The 18,958-nt window shown below is 35.2% G+C and overlaps 1 protein-coding gene across 19 annotated transcripts in view; it reads right to left on the bottom strand.

Moving 5' to 3' along the window:
* NEK7 (NIMA related kinase 7) overlaps nt 1–18,958 on the bottom strand; it is a 295,992-nt gene that overhangs the window by 94,836 nt on the left and 182,198 nt on the right. For 12 of the 19 annotated variants that reach the window (XM_049703809.1, XM_033416668.2, XM_049703811.1 and 9 more), the window contains exon 2: nt 3,823–3,907. The exons of the other annotated variants lie outside the window; for them this stretch is intronic. In XM_049703809.1, coding sequence (XP_049559766.1) covers nt 3,823–3,879 — 57 coding nt within the window. In that variant the 5' untranslated portion in view covers nt 3,880–3,907. The remainder of the gene's footprint in view (nt 1–3,822; nt 3,908–18,958) is intronic. 19 annotated transcript variants of the gene reach the window in all.

Genomic DNA, 18,958 nt, shown 5'->3' with positions numbered 1-18,958 from the left:
ACAGGGGAAGGTGATATAATCATCATGTCCAAAACTCATCCCACTCAACACAGTCCACTGGGGGCAACGTCACTCTGGTCCACAAAGCGCCCAGATCACTACCCCAAACATGCTACAAGGTTAGCTTCATCTCATCCCTACACCTCGCTTCACAGGGATGCAAAAGCACAGGGGGGCTGCAAATAATTTGGGCCACCAGGAAGCTTAAAGGAATGGTTGATCTACCTTACTGCTTGGGTTGGAAGACTCCCAGACAAGGTTCTCATACCTTCCAAGCAATAAAAACGAGGAACGTCTATTTTCCTACCTGTAGATCTGGGAAGCTTTCCCTCTTTCACAGGTAGCCAAAGCGTTACACTAGATAACTTCAAATTTACAAATAATAATTATAACCTAAGTCCTGGTGATTATCATAATTAAAATTAATCCTCCCTTCTAATCACTCCCATAAATTCTTAAAATTGTGCTCTGATTATAATTGTTTTACATTTATCTTTATGATAAAAAGTGAATGTACCATAGTGCTCTTCACTCAATGATCAGAAATCAAAATACTCAAAAAATGTTAGTTGCAAACTTTCATTTTTTTTTTATTATTTTTTTAATCTTTTTTTTTTTTTTTGCGGTACGCGGGCCTCTCACTGTCGTGGCCTCTCCCGTTGCGGAGCACAGGCTCCGGACGCGCAGGCACAGCGGCCATGGCTCATGGGCCCAGCCGCTCCGCGGCATGTGGGATCTTCCCGGACCGGGGCACGAACCCGCGTCCCCTGCATTGGCAGGCGGACTCTCAACCACTGCACCACCAGGGAAGCCCCCATTGTTTAAAATTAGTCTCATACTAAAATAGTTTAGTATTTTCCTATTTCTCTGTCACCATATTTTATATAGTCTGAATTTTCTTTTTTAAATTAAGCTAAATCCATTGTTCCACCAACAAGAGTCCAACAGCATACAAATCTAGTCAAAACATCCTTTCAGTACTTTCTGGCTTTAGTAGAGGAATCAAAGGAAAAAGGGAAGGAAAAGGAAGCTGATAGAAAAAAAATTTCCCTAAGTTCAAGAGAATGACAATACACACAAAAAAATTAATAGAGATACATAAATCTCACATCCTGAAGCTTATAAAAAAGGAACCTCACACAGTACTAAAGAAAAAGGAGCTCTCACAGTAATATGTGAGACCACATATTACACATTACGGGGTTAGAGTATTCATCTCAGAACAAGAAAAAGAAAGATATGCCAAGAATATACATCACTTGTCATTATACAGGGGATTGGTATTTGACACTTAGAAAGCTGACTTCGTTTTCGGTTTATGTCCAGACACGTATTAGCATCACAAAAGTAGGAGTCACTCAGCTAACCATATGTTGCCATATCACCCCGTTATTCAGGCCAATGGTGTGGAACAAAACAAAAGAAGGTTGTCAGCCCCTAGCAGAGCCTGTCCTTTGCCAGCCTTTAAAAATCATGCTACCGAGAGCAGTAACACTTTTCAAAGACTTAATAAGCAATAACGCCTGTAAACTCTTGTCAGGTAATCTCACACCATCAGTCTGGACGCAGAGACAGGAAAAACCCTCCCTCTTTCCCCCACCCCTGGGAGCAGCAGCAGGAGGCAGAGATGAAGGGAACTGTGTGAAAAGAGATGCAGAACCACAGACGTGGTTCTGAAATGTATGCTGCATGGTCCCAGGAAACCATGACTTTCCTGGCTGGTGAGTCAGTAGAAGGCAAAAATGAAAGTGCTCATTTTTTTTTCCTTTGAAATTTAGGACTGTTCAAAACAGAATTTCAAAATCATGACATGAACTACCTAATTTTAGAAGTGCTTCTTTTACTGTCTTCACTAGAAACAATATAATACGGACCCACAGTATCTATGTATGTGTGTAAAACTAGCACTAAGATACGTCTGTATCTAATAGACAGAAACTGCTTACTATAATCTTGATAATTTATGACCATACACAAAATATAGATGGTAGATCTAAAAAATAAAAAACAGTCATCTTGAAATTAAAATATTGGCCTTACTCTAAGCTCTAAAGGGTCTCTTTTCTGAATACGGTACAGAGGATTCAGACGGGTGTAACAAAGAAAACAATGTAAAATTCAATTGGGTAAAGGGCTAATTTAAACATGTTCATTTGAAGGAGTCCCTGGTTGGTTTCAGTCACACATTCTTATTGAGACCCTGCTTCATGTGGGGAGCTGCATTATCACAGGGCATCCAAAGAAAGTAAGACACAGTATAAATCCTCAAGGAGAGTTTAACCCAACAGCAAAGATAAGGAAAATGCCTATGTAAAATGACACAAAGGCCTCAGAAATACCAGAAGAGACATACAAAGGATGCACCATCACGTTTCCAAGGAAAAAATATTACATTCACAAAATCAGAAAAAGCTTCATAGTGGAGATGGCATTTTAGATGGTCCTTAAAGGGTGGGCAGGATTTCAAAAACTGGAGAGGAATATGAGGGTACAAGATGAAAAAAGTCACAGAGGCAGAAAAGATAGTTTATTCTGTAGGCAGTACTTCCCTGCACTGTGCCTCACAGACATGGATTCTGAGAGAAGCCAATAAATGTGCTTAAACAAAAAGGATCCCGTGGTCAAATAAGTCTGGAAAACACTACACCCCAAAACCCCCTCCAGGAAGTTCACAGTGCACCCTAATAACACAGGGAAGGCTCTGAGAAAGTACTGTCATGAAGCAGCTGTGTAAATCCAAGTCTCCCAAACTTATCTGACTACAGAACTCATTTGAAATAACATCTATAACAGACCAATTACAAGTACTGAAATTGAATCTGTGATTTAAAAACTCCCAACAAACGAAGTCCAGGACCAGATGGCTTCACAGGCGAGTTCTACCAAATATTTAGAGATGAGTTAACACCTATCCTTCTGAAACTATTCCCAAAAAACTGCAGAGGAAGTAACACTCCCAAACTCATTCTATGAGGCCACCATCACTCTGATACCAACACCAGACAAAGATACCACGAAAGTACATCTACCAATTCTTCATTTCCAGAAATACGATCAAGCAAAACTTGGACAAGGCTAGCACAGTAAATTTGGGACACTGTAGAAGGTCTCCAACACCAAACTGAAAAAACACGGTATTTATTAATAACAACAACAGAAACGAACTGCTGCCTCTGTGCAGGGATGAATGTTATTTTAGACACGTCATCATGCATCGGGCTTTAGGGTAAGCATCCATAGAGAACACAGCATGCTAGGTAATTAACTTCTATAGTGTGTGGACATGTTTTGCTGAAACATTCCTTTAACTTCATTTCATGCTATAAAAAAACGAGCAACTACGTAACAGGGGAAACACACTGCTACTCAGAGAAAATAAGAAAAGTGACAGTAACAGAAGGCAGTCGTGGGCAATGCAGGACCAGCCAGAGCAGAGACAGGCACTAGACACACAGGCGCCGCCTTGCCTTTTCTCTTCCTCTCTGAGCCAAACATTAGCTTCCAAAGCCTGTAGGTCATTCAATTCAAGTTAAAAGCTAAAGCTGCCCCCCCTCTTTTTTCATATTTGTACATGAGAACTAAATATTCTAAAACAGTATTTTATAATAAAAACAATCCTGATTGAAGCTTGGAAATTCATACTAGCATTTTTGGCTACTTTATTTCCTAAAGGGACTGTACATGTACTACTTCCTTCCTCACTGCATGTACATCTATGTCTACACACACACACACACACACACACACACACACACACACACACACACACACACACTCTCACACACACACACTCTTACGGCTGCATTTATGAGAACAAATTACCTGCGGTTGGAACTGAGGAACAGGTGGTCCTTGCATCCCTTGTGATTGCTCATCCATCGTCTGAAGCAACAGGAACTTCAGAACTCTGCAAAAAATGTAAAGTTGAAATTTAAATAATGCAATCATTACCAATACATACTTGAGATGAACCTAATGCTTCAAAAATGTCCATTAAGACACTCTATACTCTTATCTGCCATTCGCTAAATCCAAGCTCTGCTTAGCTAACACAAATATTCACTATCTCAGCTAATTCTTATCAAAAGTAGCATGTTATGCTTAGAAAATCCCGTTTTGTGAGATGAAATTCTCTCTTCTCCATTACATCTTATAGATCAAAGAGGCATCCCCTCTCCCTCCCTGACATGAGAAGATAATAACCACGGTAAGCTTCCCAGAATTGTGGCTAACATTTTACATTCCTAAAATGCACTTCATCTTCATGTTCTAAAAATGTTAGCACTTTGGTTCTTCATGTCCAACTATAATGCTTACTGTGATTTTTAGGTTTAAACTTAAAAGGCCTGTCCTCATATGAGGGTGTTTACTCTTTTATACATATTTTTTTGTAATTACAAAACATCCACCCATTAATTCAGTAAACACAGGCTGAAGACCAAGCATACGCCAAGTCCTGCACAAGGCTCAAGAACTGAACTATAAACACAGCTGACACCCCTGTCCAGGAGCCACTTCTGCACTGATTCTACACAACACCAAGTATCTCTAGGTTCTTCATAAGTGTAATTTTATAACTAAAATCTTGTGGGTTAAAAAACTAGGGTCCATTTAAATAGGATCAACAGACAGAAATTAAAACACATTTTCACTTCATTATACCCTTTAAAAAGCAATAAAAATATTCTAGACACGGGTTATTTGTATTGCAAATATTTTTTACCATCTTATAGAAAACCTTCCCAATGGCATCTTTTAATTAACTTATGAACAGAAATTCATAAATTTAATATGTTCTAATTGATCAATCTTTTCCTTTATGTTTAATGCTTCTGTGTACAAAATGCTTAATAATTTAAGAATTATTTCCCTACTCTAAATTCTCATACATTATCTTTCAATGTAAGCTTTATTGCTTTGGCTTTCATATCTAAATTTGCAATTGATCTGGAATTAAAGTCTTGTACAATATATGGTGAAGTCAATATTTAGTTTGTTTTTCCATATGGCTATCCAACTGATTTCAAATCATATACTGCAAAGACTGTCCTTTACCCCACACCCCATTACAGTGCTACTATATCATTTTCATCATGTATCAAATGACTGCACACATATATATAATATAGCAGTGTATGGTGTAGGTTTATTATAAAGTCTTGTTACATGCTTCATCACATATATGATTTTAATATAAATTTTAGAACCAGCCTGTTTGTTTCTATTTAAAAAAAAAAGTCTGTTGAGATTTTGATTACAAGTACATGAACCCTATAGATCAATTTGGAGAAAACTGACATTTAATAATATTGGGTCTTCAGACCCATGAATACAGGATATCTCATTTATTTTAGGTTTAATTTCTTTCAGTAATGGTTTTCAGTTTCAATACTGGCCTTTCACATGTTTTTTCAGGTTATTTCCTAAGTATATTATATTTTTTGATACTATTGTTAATGGTAGGTGTTTTTTATTTCACTGTTCTGATAGCATACAGAACTACAACTGATTTCTGTATATTGACCTTTTATCTTGCAAACTTGTTAAACTCTCTTATTGGTTCAAGTAGATTTTTTGTAGTTTCTTGCCTTATTGCAATGGCTAGAACCGCCAGTACAATGAATAGAAGCAGAGACATCATTTTCTTATTCCTATCTGAGCAGGAAAGCATTCAGCCATTTACCATTAAGTATAATGTAAGATGTACATTTTTCATAAATGCCCTTAATTTATCAGGTTGAGCTAGTGCCCTTCTATCCTTACTTTGCTGAAAGATTTTATAAAGAATAGATGTTAGATTTCTGTCAAATTCTTCCTCTGTGTCTGAGCTGATTATACATGTTTTAAATTGTTAAAATGTTGAATTTTGGTGGTTCATTTATTTTAAATTTTGAACATTCATTTTGGTGAACACTAAGCCAGTATTCATTTCTGGGATGGACCCCATTTAGTCATGATATATAATCCTACTTATGTATTTTTGGATTCAATTTTATATAGTGTTGGATTTGAGGAGTGAGGAGGGGGAAGGAGAAAGAGAATCCCAGTAACGAATTAGAATACATTTTAGTGTGAAATCTGAATCATTAAACAATCAACAGACAATGCTTTAAGGCTACACATTAAGGCAACATTGGTTATTTAAAATGTGTATAAGCAACAAGGACACTTTTGCTAAAGGCAGTATAAATTAAACAGTTTCTCCAGCTTAGGAAAAGAAAAGCTATTACAAACCAACTACACATCCAAAATGGTATCTTACAACTTAACTGCTATTATTCTAGTGCAGGACAGATTATTGCTCAAAACTGCACATTTCAGAACACCAAGAAATTTTCATTTTTTTTGTTACATTTTAAGCAAGACAACATCTGAATAAAGACTTAAATTTAAAAAAAAAGAAATCTAAATCATTAAAATCAACATTTCACATCGAGTGTCCCACAGATAGTTTCCCAAGACACTTCATAAAAAAAAGGTTTCCTGGTCAAAGACCTCTGTGAAATACTACTCGCTATATGAACCTCTCTTAGAAAATCATAGTAAATATTAGCTAGATATTACTAAAGGACCCAAGCAGGCCTGCAGTTAAAAAAAAAACTTCATTTATATTTAACTTATTTAAGCACAAAATGCTTTCTTTGTGTAACATATTTTAATATCCCACAGCTTGACCAATCCTAAGAAGAGAAGACACTATGAGAAATGTTATGCTAGATTATAACAAAGTGGGTTTCATCACACCTCCTGATGTGTGACAATGTCTAAGCAAATAAAATTATGAAGAAAAGAAGCCAAAGTAAAACAACAAAAAAACACAAAAAAGAACATAAAAATCAAAGGAAACTTAGAAGTGATTTAATCTAACAATCTGCATAACAGGGAAATCACTTCTACAGTATCCCAGACAGAGGTCAAAGAGCCTCTGCTTAGAAATAAAACTCTGTATGAAATACTCATGTCGCACATAAGCTTAGTAATACAATGAATAATAACGCAACAAAATTTTCTTTGCATAATATCTAACGCGGTTCCATGTGTCACTGGATTCTTAATGCTTTTACAGAATAAGAATATATCAATCTTTGTATACTGATTTAATATCATCATATTTCCAAAGGCCAAATATATTTATGTATTACCTCTTTCCACTAATCTCCTCACAAATGAAATAAAAACACATTTAATGTATAAATATGTTAAACATGCATTCAGTCTTCTAGATTATAATTTCCATGATACAGGATCTGTGTCATCCACGGCTGTACCCCCAGTTCTTAGGTCAATGCTTGGCACAAAATGAGTGCTGAGCAAATATTTATTTAATGAATGAATAAATGTATCTCTGTCATAAAAACATCAAATAATAATTGCTAGAGTTTAATAAGTCTAAAATCAATGGTGAGTAAAATTATGATCAAATTCAACAAATTTGTCAACCAATCTTCAATAAAAAAAGGCTGCCCAAAGAAGGTGCTGCCTGAATCGGGTTTTCAATAAGGAAGAGAAGTTCACAAGGTTTAGACGAGGCAATGAAGAGAGGAAACCTGGGAAAAGGAAAGGACACATCAAAATACCCAAAAGCAGAGCACAACATCTTATAAGTAAAATTAAAGTTGGCAGGTGGTGAGAGATAGCTGGGGGGAGTTAATATCAGAAGGTTAGGCTAACAACATAGACAGCTGTCCGCTCATGAGAAAGCTGTTATGATATTTACTTTATCCAGCTGGTATCAGAGAGCTAATGCTGGGTTTCAAGAAGCTAAGAGAGGGAAGTTCATTTTTTGAAATACAACCTTTCTTGCTCTGTGACAGAGTAGAGGGGCTCACAACCACAAGCAAGACCAGTCAAGAAGCTACTGCAGCAGTCCAGACAAGAGATGATAAGGGCCCTCACCAAGGTCTCTTACTTCACCTCAACCAGCTTTCAACACAACTATCTCACTTTCTGGAAACGTTCTGTGTCCCACATTCTCCTGGATTTTCTCCCACATTATAGCTACTTTTTCTAAGTTCCTTTTGCTATCCAACATTTATGTTGGAGTGCTCTATGACTTGAATCTTTATTTTTTTTAAATCTACATTCTCTCAAGTCAACCCATCCAGTCCCATGACTTTGATTACTAACCATGTATGATTACTCTGAAATTTCTGTCTACTACACGCATCTGTTCTGAGCTCTGAGCCACAAACACCAATATCCAAATGACCACCTGATATCTTCACAATTCCTGAATAGAAGATTCCATCTCCCATTCTTCAAAAAAAAAAAAAAAAAAAAGGCAAGCTTCTCTAATCTTCTTTATCTCTTTACATGTATCACCATCTACTCAGTAGGTCAAGCCCAAACTTCTTAAACTTTTGGGTCTCAGGACCTCTTTATCTGAGAACCCCAAAGACCTTTTGTTCATGTGGATCATGGCTATCAATATTTCCCACATTAGAAATTAAAACTGAGAAATGTTTAAAATACATACTAATTCATTTACAAATAAAAGCAATCACTACATGCTTATAAATAACATATTTTTATGAAAAATAGTTAACTTTTCAAAAATTAGAAGAGAAACATTGTTTTACATTTTGTAAATTTCTTTAATGTCTGTCTTCTACATTCAGTTTGTTGAGATATGTTGTTTTGGCTAAAGTATATTTTTAAAAATCTGGTCTTACACAGATGTATAGTTGGAAAATAGAGTGTTTTAATACCCACTGTGGATATCCCTGTGGATACTCTTTTTTTTTTTTCCTATTCTTTATTTTTTTATTTATTTTTTAACATCTTTATTGGGGTATAATTGTTTTACAATGGTGTGTTAGTTTCTGCTTTATAACAAAGTGAATCAGTTATACATATACATATGTTCCCATATGTCTTCCCTCCTACGTCTCCCTCCCTCCCACCCACCCTCCCTATCCCACCCCTCCAGGCTGTCGCAAAGCACCGAGCCAATATCCCTGTGCCATGCGGCTGCTTCCCACTAGCTATCTACCTTACTACGTTTGTTAGTGTGTATATGTCCATGACTCTCTCTCGCCCTGTCACAGCTCACCCTTCCCCCTCCCCATATCCTCAAGTCCATTCTCCAGTAGGTCTGCGTCTTTATTCCTGTCTTGGATACTCTTCTTTAGTACTAACACCAAACTTGACAAGTGGCAGATTCATAAAGGTTAACTGCAATGTGGACTGTCAAAACTTACCAATGAACTTTTGTACTCTGTAATGTGAAAATCCAATGGTCTCTCTTGCCCTCTAAATAGATCTTTTACTCATGCATGATTTTGTAACATCATGCACTGGTCATCTGGAAAATTTTAGTTCCCTTAGTTACTCAGATCCTCTATAAATGTTGACCATTTCATTATACAATATTCAAAAACACATTCATTAATATCACCACTAATCTCATCAGAAGTCTTTAAATACCAGGAAGATGCCAAGGACAGGGTGATGAATATAATTTTTCCAAAATTCCAACTTTCACTTTAAAAGTTGGAATTTTATCATTAGTAACAAACAACGTCACTTGATTTCCCTTAAATGACAGGCACTTAATTTTCAAGAAAATGTCTACAAAACACCTAGGTTTGAATGTCAGTTGCTGTTTCAAGAGAAAACGGTGTCCCATGAAAACAGTAGCTGTCAGGCTGCTCCTCCAACACCTGAAGAGAGGCTTTTCTCAAGACAACTTTGATTTGCTGCCATGGCGCTTAAAGTCTACTTCCCATTTCATTGCACATATTAAGGGACTTGTACTCAAAGGTTGAAATGTGATAAAAATAATACTCTTTAACTGCTTCATCAAGTACACTTTAAAATGAAGCTCATACTTTTTAGTACTATTCCATATGGGTAGAGAAGACAGAGACTAGTAGTTTGGTATTGCTGCACTGATTCAAGCTAAGGCATCAGTGCTTTTACAAATAATGTCTTAATATTACAAAAATCATTTGCTCTTGCAGACCACATGAATGAACCTCAAGGACCCCACCCAACCCCCGACCCTCACCACCCCCAGAAGTCGAAAGACCACACTTTCAGAAGCTCTGGTCCAGTCAAAAACCTAGAATTCGTCTGTGATTCTTCCCTCCCCCTCACCTCCCTGCTCCCCATTCCAACACACCAGAAAGTGCCATTTGTTCTATTTCCAAAATAAATCTCAAATCTGTCCATGCTTCTCTACTGCCACTAATACAACCCTATAAGGTGTCATTATATCTCCGCCAGAGATTACTCTCATAGCCTAGGAAGTGTTCTCTCTTCTTCCACCATTCTCTTCACAGTGGTATTTCCGATCTTACAGGAAAACCCGAACGAACTTTTTGGCCACCCCAATATTTTAAAAACACAAGTCACTTCATGACACTCCCATTACTCTTGGACTAAAATCCCAACTCCTTGCCAAATACAGGAGGGCCCTGTAAAGCATCTCTTGCCTCCCTCTCCCACATCAGGTCATCCTAGTCTCTCCCACTAATGACCTGCCATCAACATGAAAACCCCTCTGCTCTTGAAACCCTCTAAGTCTTTCCTGGCTTCAGGGCCTTTGTACGCTGTCCCTACCTTAACAATCCTCTCCAAAGTAGGACCCAGCCCTCCCTGTTTACCTTTCATATCATCACCCTTTCATTCCTATGGAGCAATTATAGCAATTTATAATTATCTTGTTCATTTTTAAACTTGTTTATTGTTTATCTCCTCTGCTATAAGGCAGGTAACATAAAGGCAGGACCTTATCATTTTGTTCCCTGCTGTACTCCCCCAGCAAGAACCTGGCACATAACGGGCACCCAATAAACATCTGCTGAATGAATGGAAAATCAGGAACAGAGGACAGATTTTACAGTGGCTTATGTTTAGACGTGTAGGACTTCTGACTGATTAGAAAGTTAAAGACAACTCCAGAAGTCATCATTAGCTTGGAGGACACAGGGCACAGTAGTAGCACCATCCAAACTAGACTGATAGAGAAGAAACCAAAATAGGGTGGGTGTTAGGAAGAGCAGGGTACAGGATGAAAATGATACAGAAAAACCTAACTGTGAGTTATTAGGAGAAAGGCCATATATAAAAAGTTCATAACAGCCACATTTTGCCAAGTAGAATCTTTAGGAAAGGGGAATTCAATACACTGTCCTGTAATTCTCATATCGATTATTTTTATTAGCTAAAGCTCTTCAATGTGTTTGAAAACAGTTCTCTTTTTTAAAATGGAAGTATAATTGACTTACAGTATTATATTAGTTTCGGGCATACAACACAGTAATTTGATATTTTTATAGAATATACTCCATGCAAAGTTATTATAAAATATTGACTACAGTGCCTCTGCTGTACATTGCATCCTTGTAACTTACTTATTTTTTACCTAGTAGTTGTTCCCTTTACCTATCTCCCCCTCTCCCACCCCTCTCCCCTCTGGTTAACTATTAGTTTGTTTTCTGTGTTTGTGAGTCTGTTTCTGCTTTGTTATATTGGTTCGTTTGTTTTCTTTTTTAGATTCCACATACAAGTGAAAACCTACAGTATTTGTCTTTCTCTGTCTACATGTTGTCTTTCTCTGTACATCCGTGTTGTTACAAATGGTAAAATTTCATTCTGTTTTTATGGCTCATTAATATTTTATTGTATATATATGCCACACCTTCATTATCCATTCATTTGTTATGGAAACTTAGGTTGTTTCCATGTCTTCACTATTTTAAATAATGCTATGAACACTTGGGAACATACATCTTTTCAAATGAGTGTTTTCATTTCCTTTAGATAAATACCTAGCAGTTGAATTGCTGGATCATATGGTAGTTCTATTTTTAATTTTTTGAGGAAGCTCCATACTATTTTCCATAGTGGCTGCACCAATTTACATTCCCACCAGCAATGCACGAGGGTTCCCTTTACTCCACATCCTCTCCAACCTGTGTTATTTCTTGTCTTTTTGATGACACCTATTCTGACAGGTGTGAGGTGATATCTCATTGTGATTTTGATTGGCATTTCCCCAATAATTAATGATATTGAGTATCTTTTCATGTGCCTGTTGGCCATCTGTATGTCTTCTCTGTCTATTCAGTTCTCCTGCCCATTTTTTTAATTGGATTTTTTTTTATATTGAGTTGTATGAGTTCTTTATATATTTTGGAGATTAACCTCTTACCAAACATATCATTTGCATATATTTGCTTCCATTCAGTAGGCTGTCTTTTCATTTTGTTGATGATTTCCTTCTCCATGCAAAAGCTTTTAAATTTGATTAGGTTCCATTTATTTTAGCTTTTGTTTCCCTTGTCTAAGGAGACAGATCAAAAAATATACTGCCAAGACCAATGTCAAAGAATGCACTGCCTCTGCTTTCTTCTAAGAGTTTCATGTTTTCAGGCCTTACATTTAAGTTTTTAATCTATTTTGAGTTTATTTTTGTATATTGTGTGAGAAAACTTTCTAATGTCATTCATTTATATGTAGCTGTCCAGTTTTTGTAACACCACTTATTAAAGAGACTGTCTTTCCCCCATTGTGCATTCTTGTCTCCTTTGTCATAGACTAATTGACCATATGAGCATGGGTTTATTTCTGGGCTTTCTATTCTATTCCATTGATCTATGTGTGTGTTTCTGTGCCGGTTCCATACTGTTTTGATTTCTGTAGCTTTGTAGCACAGTCTGAAGTCAGAAAGCATGATACTTCCAGCTTTGTGTTTCTTTCTCAAGAATGCTTTGGCTATTTGGGGGTCTTCTGTGGTTCCACAGAAAATTTTAAAATTATTTGTTCTAGTTCTATGAAAAATGTCATGGGTATTTTATATAGGATTGAATTAAATCTGTAGATCACTTTGGGTAGTATGGACATTTTAACAATATTAATTCTTCCAATCCATGAATATGATGTATCTTCCCATTTATTTGTATCATCTTCAATTTCTTTTATCAATATCTTACAGTTTTTCAAGTACAGATCTTTCACCTGCTTAAATTTATTCCTAGGTATTTTATTCTTTTTGATGCAACTGTAAATGGGATTGTTTTCTTGATTTCTCTTTCTGATCTAAAGATAGTTTCATTATTAAGTGTATAGAAATGCAATAGACTTCTGTATATTAATCTTGTATCCTGCAACTTTACTAAATTCATTGATTAGTTCTAATAATTTTTTGGTAGAGACTTTAGGGTTTTCTATATATAGTATCATGTCATCTGCAAACAATGGCAGTATTACTTCTTTCCTTCCAATTTGGATGCTATTTCTTTGTCTTGTCTGATAGCAGTGGCTAGGATTTCCAAAATTATGTTAAATACAAATGGCAGGACTGGGCATTGTCTTGTCTTTGATCTTAGAGGAAAAGCTTTCAGCTTTTCACCACTGAGTATGAAGTTAGCTGTGGGTTTGTCATTATGGCCTTTATTATGTTGAGGTATGTTTCCTCTATACCAACTTTGTTGAAATTTTTTATCATGAATGGATATTTAAATACTCCAAATATTTTCATATATATCCACAATCTCAGTACACATTAAAGTAAAACAATTCTTGTGTGTAGTCACATATTTTGCAGAAAAGAAAACTACAAAATTAAGAATCTGAATTTCAGATATAAAAGCTAACTCAGTGACAAAGTACTTATTTATAAGCAATTGTGTCTGTCAGTGGACTAATTCATAATTCACATGACCCTGGTAAGAAAATTATTAAGTAAAATACAAAATACTATATATACTATAAACGATAATAACATAGCCCTCAGTGACAAGGTATTAGATAGCCATCTTAATTTGAACACTGAAACAGCATTTACAGCACCATTCCTTAAATGAAAACAATACCTTTCCTAGTTCCCATATTTTAATAAACTTATAAAATACAAAGCCCTGAGGTGGTTATAAGCAAATTAAATCATGCTAAATTTATACTTTTTTTCTGAATATTACTTGAATTGAATAACCTCAGTTAATATGTTCACCTTGGCCAAAATCTTCAACAAAATGAGCTTTATTCTGTGTCTATAGACATCCTCAATGAATTAATTATTTCTTACAGAAACTGCCTTAAAATCATACATTTCAAAACAGTAACCTGATTTTTTGGTCAATTATAAAGTACAGTACTAAACATATGACAGAATAATAAAGATGAGACTTAAATATGCATTGATATTTGTAAGAAAATCATTTTGTGCATTTTATTTGTGATCGTGATTTTGGTCAAAAAAGTTATAACTAGCCATTAAATAAAAAAATTTAATTATAGTCAATATTAAAGAATGCTTAGCTAAAGAAAAATATTTCCTTCATTCTGCAACAAAAATTACTTAACAATAAAGACTTAAAGGTCAGTCAATCTTGCAATCTTTCAATTAAACTTCTAACTTAAAGCTTAAAGTAAATGCAATTCAACTAACAATGGGTATGTATAGATTCTATTCATTAAAAATCTTTCTCTTTCTGTTTCCAAACATATATTTTGATAATTTCATCATTCTATCCAGTTTCTCAACAACCAGTTTTGACACAGTACTAAATCCTAAATATTGAACTATGTACATACCAATCTCAAGAGATTTCAGATAAACAATGATCAACTATATCGTTCCTTATCTAACACATACTTTTCTATATTATTAAAGACTCCGGAAGCTACTTCCTGCTACTCATTACAGAAATTTAAAAAAAATATTCTCAACAAAGGAACAAGTTAAAAATGGCAATCCAAGTATAAAATAATAAAATTATAGCACTGGAAAAGAAGCAGTAGAAGACCTAATTCTAGTTTAAATCTAGCGCTACAGTTTCATTCATAAAGCAGAATGTTCTGCCTTATTTTTGTTAATAGTTATAGGCACAAAGAAATGTACATTAGAAATAAATATAAAAAATGTTCAATATCACTGATAAAGAATACAAATTTAAGCAACAATGAAATAGTATACACCTGATAACCTTTCAAAATGACACATATTTAAAAATTATACATAATGCTTACATATGTGTAATAACCTTTCTAGAAAGCAATATGGCAATAAACATTAATAATCATTCATACACTTTTACTCAAGACTCTCAATCCCACAACTCTATCCTAAAGAAATAAATCAGTGAGTGATTTTTGGATTATATACAAGAATGTTTATTAAAAAGCATCTATCATAAAGGAAAACTAGGAACAACATAATGGTCCAACAATATGAAAATGTCTAAATAAATTACAGTAAACATACAAACTAGAACCCTAGACTGACCAAATGTTTATTAAAAATTGTAATGATATTTAAAGATGTACCCAGTATAATGTGAAGTGAAAAAGCAAGATTTGGAGACAAATTTCCATGTTATATGTACTCAAAGTATACTGTTCTTATCAGTAACAAGTAGATAATTGTGTCGTGATTTGTTTAAGCTAACTATCTTGCCAAAATATCAGCCAAGTAAGGGTAGGAAATTATCTGTTTTATACATCACTGCATCCCCATGGTGGCTGGCACAGAGTTAAACATATAGCAAATATATAGTCATCTATGATTCTAACATGATTTCATAATATTTTAAATCAAAAACAGGAAGTTGCCTAATAGAATAAAATTATTTTTAAGAAAAGCACATTTGTATACATGTATGGGTATTAAAAACAGTACAGGCAAACGTAGCTTCCATAATAGCAAAAGGATAATTCAGACCAACCCTCCCCTCCGCAGTTAGTTACACAAAAGAAATATTTTTCAATCTGCTTGAATGCATCACGGAGCTGTGGAAATAGGGAAGAATTAAAGGACCAGTGTCTGAGGGATGAAGGAAACCAAGGAGAAGTGGGTCTAATATCTGGGCATTTTTTGCACTGCCTGTGGAGGGGCAGTTATGATGCCGAGAGGCTGTACAGCACTTCCAGCCTCTTGGGACTAGAGAAAGTGTAGTCCACGTCTCAACAAGGGGCTGTGGCGAACAGCCCCACAATTTGGGTTGGGACCTTGAAAGCCTTAACCCTGGTAAACACACCTTCACAATACTAAATCATCTGAAATCCTGAAACTGGATTGAGGTCATCTCTGATAGCTAAAACCCCCAGGCACCTGGCAGAAACACATGAACATACACTCTGGAGAAAGAGAATATCTTAGGTTTCAAATTACTGCTACAAACAATTCTACACATATAATCTCCAATGCATAATAAAAAATAACTAGGCACTCTAGCAAATAAGACCACATGAACAAAAATCAGCAGAGAGAAAAGACAGAATGAAAATGCTCTCAGACAGAAGGTGGAAGATGCAGGAAGGAATCATAAATAAAGGCAATGGCAGACATTTAAGTAAGTATTATCGGCATGAACCAATAGATAAAAGTGATTGTAGAGTTAAAAATAAATCTAGAATTGAATACATGAAAACCAATATATAAAAGAAGGTTAAATGGAGATAAAGCATGTTAAGGTTCCTATTACAATGTCTGGAAAAAGGAAAGTACAAATTAGCCTTATCTTTATTCTTCTAGTCTACTTATCTTGTGCAAAATTTATTTTAGCACTTCTTTTTATTATGGTATAATTTATATACAGAAAACTTGCCATTTTCCTGTTCAATTTCCATACATTTTGACAAATTTAGTCTTGTAACTCCACCAGAATCAAAATTAGAACAGTTCCATCAGCCCATAATGGAAGTATCACTGCTTGTTTATCCACTCTCCAATTAACATACATTTGCATTGTTTTCCAGTTTGGGACAATTACCAATAAAGCCACTATAAGTATCTGCATACAGGTTCACATGTAAGTTTTCACTTCACGTGGGTAAATATCTAGGAATGGGATTGCTCAGGTAATGTTAGATTTTAATAAGGATGCTTGTAAAATAGAAGGTCTTTATTTGGTATGATAATAAGAAAACGAAAAGTACCTGAAATCATCCTGCTTCCCACACACCTCCTTGTGGTCTCAGTGAGGTTCTCCTTACTCATTCTTCTTTTGTTTACTCTAATAAAATCATCACAAAAGATGGTATCATGTTTGCCTTTTGTATTTGTATTTTTGTCAAGTCATCATGTGAGGAAGAAGGAAATAAGAGATAGAATTTCTAATAAAAATTATGGCACATTGAGAAATGTATTGAACCTTTTAATTTTGTGGAAATGTAGACATTACCATCCCCTGACAATTCAATGACTTAGAACTGGTCTAAAATAAAATAAGTAATTGGATGCTGAGAGAACGTAAATGCTGTATTTTCATTGAACGATTAAACCCAGTATGAGGAGAGTTGTTTATGAATTCCTATTCCTATAAAATGCATATGGTTGTTGACTAGTCAATAGGAGTGGTGTACTGAAAAACGTAGAACACAGATAGCCAGAGAAATATTTAAACTGTTAAATATAAACTTTTTTGATATGGAATAATTTATGGTGAATTTTTTCAAGAGAGTGAAATGAAGAAAAGTTCACAGCATTTGGCAAACAACACTTTCTTTGAACTAAATCTTTTTAAAGCTGTTGTTACACTTCAGACACGTTCTCTAAAACATCTGAAAGAAGGGTTCTACATTACAAGGCAGATAAGTGTCTACTGAAAAATCACTTTAATGTTGTTTTATGTTAAAGCATCACTGAAAAGTAACAAAACAAAGGTTGAGATAATCAGGACTGATGGTTTTATTATGGTTCTTGCTGACACCTGCTGGTTCAATCTTATCTTCCTCCTTAATATATACATCCATGTATAAGATATAAGCATCTTAGATGCAAAAGCTTGTAGCACGTGAAACAGAATCCTTAGATTAATCAAGGGACCAACGACCCAAAAACTAAATGAGCACATGTCAGGAAATCACTTCCCATATCCACTGAGTTACTGAAATCAGTGTTGTGGCTTTACTATAACTCACTTCCCAATGAATTTAATTAATACAAATTGCCTGTGACCTAATATTTTGATTCTGCCTTATTATTTAATTCTGATACTAAAGTTATGTTTTTAACCTTCAACTGCAAAAGCCAGTAGGTCATGCTGTTAGAACTCAAAAATGCCAAAAAGCTGACGTCTTTAAAAGTATTATCTAGGATAAGTTTCGATTTGTTGTTAGCAAATTCAAAATTCTATGCTTGTAAATAAGATGATAATACATGTCACTTACTAAGTCCTCAAATTTTTACTCTCTTCCCTCCCTCCTTCTTTCCCCTAAACCCATTATAAAATATTATTTTAGAGGATTGTGATCATAGCTACTACCACATTGCAACCTTTATTACCGATCACATCAGACATCATGCAAAAGACCTGAACGCATGAACAACTTTAGATGAAACAATTTCTTCAGGATTATAAATTAGTAATCGAATTGCAAGGAAAAAGATTTTAAAACATTGGATTTCATAATGCTAAAAATGCTTCATTCTGTAGTTGAATCACCCTCTGAATAAATATATCAAACCTGAAAGAATAAAGTTTCTTCTTCCTAGAAACTTCGGTGTTTCATATTCTTAACATTAAAAAAAATTTTTTTAATGTCTCTTAAGGAAAAGAAATGCTCCAGTGAGCCGTCTTTTTACTTATCTTTTTACTTGCTCTTACTCTTTGCCTAGTTCAGCAAACCTAGTAAGAAACAGGCTTCGCGTACCACCATTCAGTAGGGGAAAGGATTAACTCAAATCCAAGACCAAGGATACACAGGAGGAAGTCAAAAAGTGTGCAATGTAGGCTGTGAGTAAATACATTTCCTTCATTTCTTAATTATGCATTAATATGTTTCTTCCACAGCAAATAGTTGTTTAAACCAAAGTAAGAGGTATTTTCAAATACATCATTCTGAACAAAATTAATCTTGAGTGCAGCCCATGAATCAGTAGTTTGCGACCCTGGTTGGCTATCAGGTCACCTGCGGAGTTGTTCTTGTTGTTATTTAGCTGCTTGGGCTCCCCGCCCAGATTCCTGCCCCCTGATTCTGACTGAACAGGTCTGGAGTGGGACCGGCATCT

This window comes from Orcinus orca, chromosome 1 (genome assembly GCF_937001465.1).
Source record: "Orcinus orca chromosome 1, mOrcOrc1.1, whole genome shotgun sequence".
NCBI classification, from domain to species: Eukaryota; Metazoa; Chordata; class Mammalia; order Artiodactyla; family Delphinidae; genus Orcinus; species Orcinus orca.
This window is presented reverse-complemented; position numbering and strand designations above follow the sequence as displayed.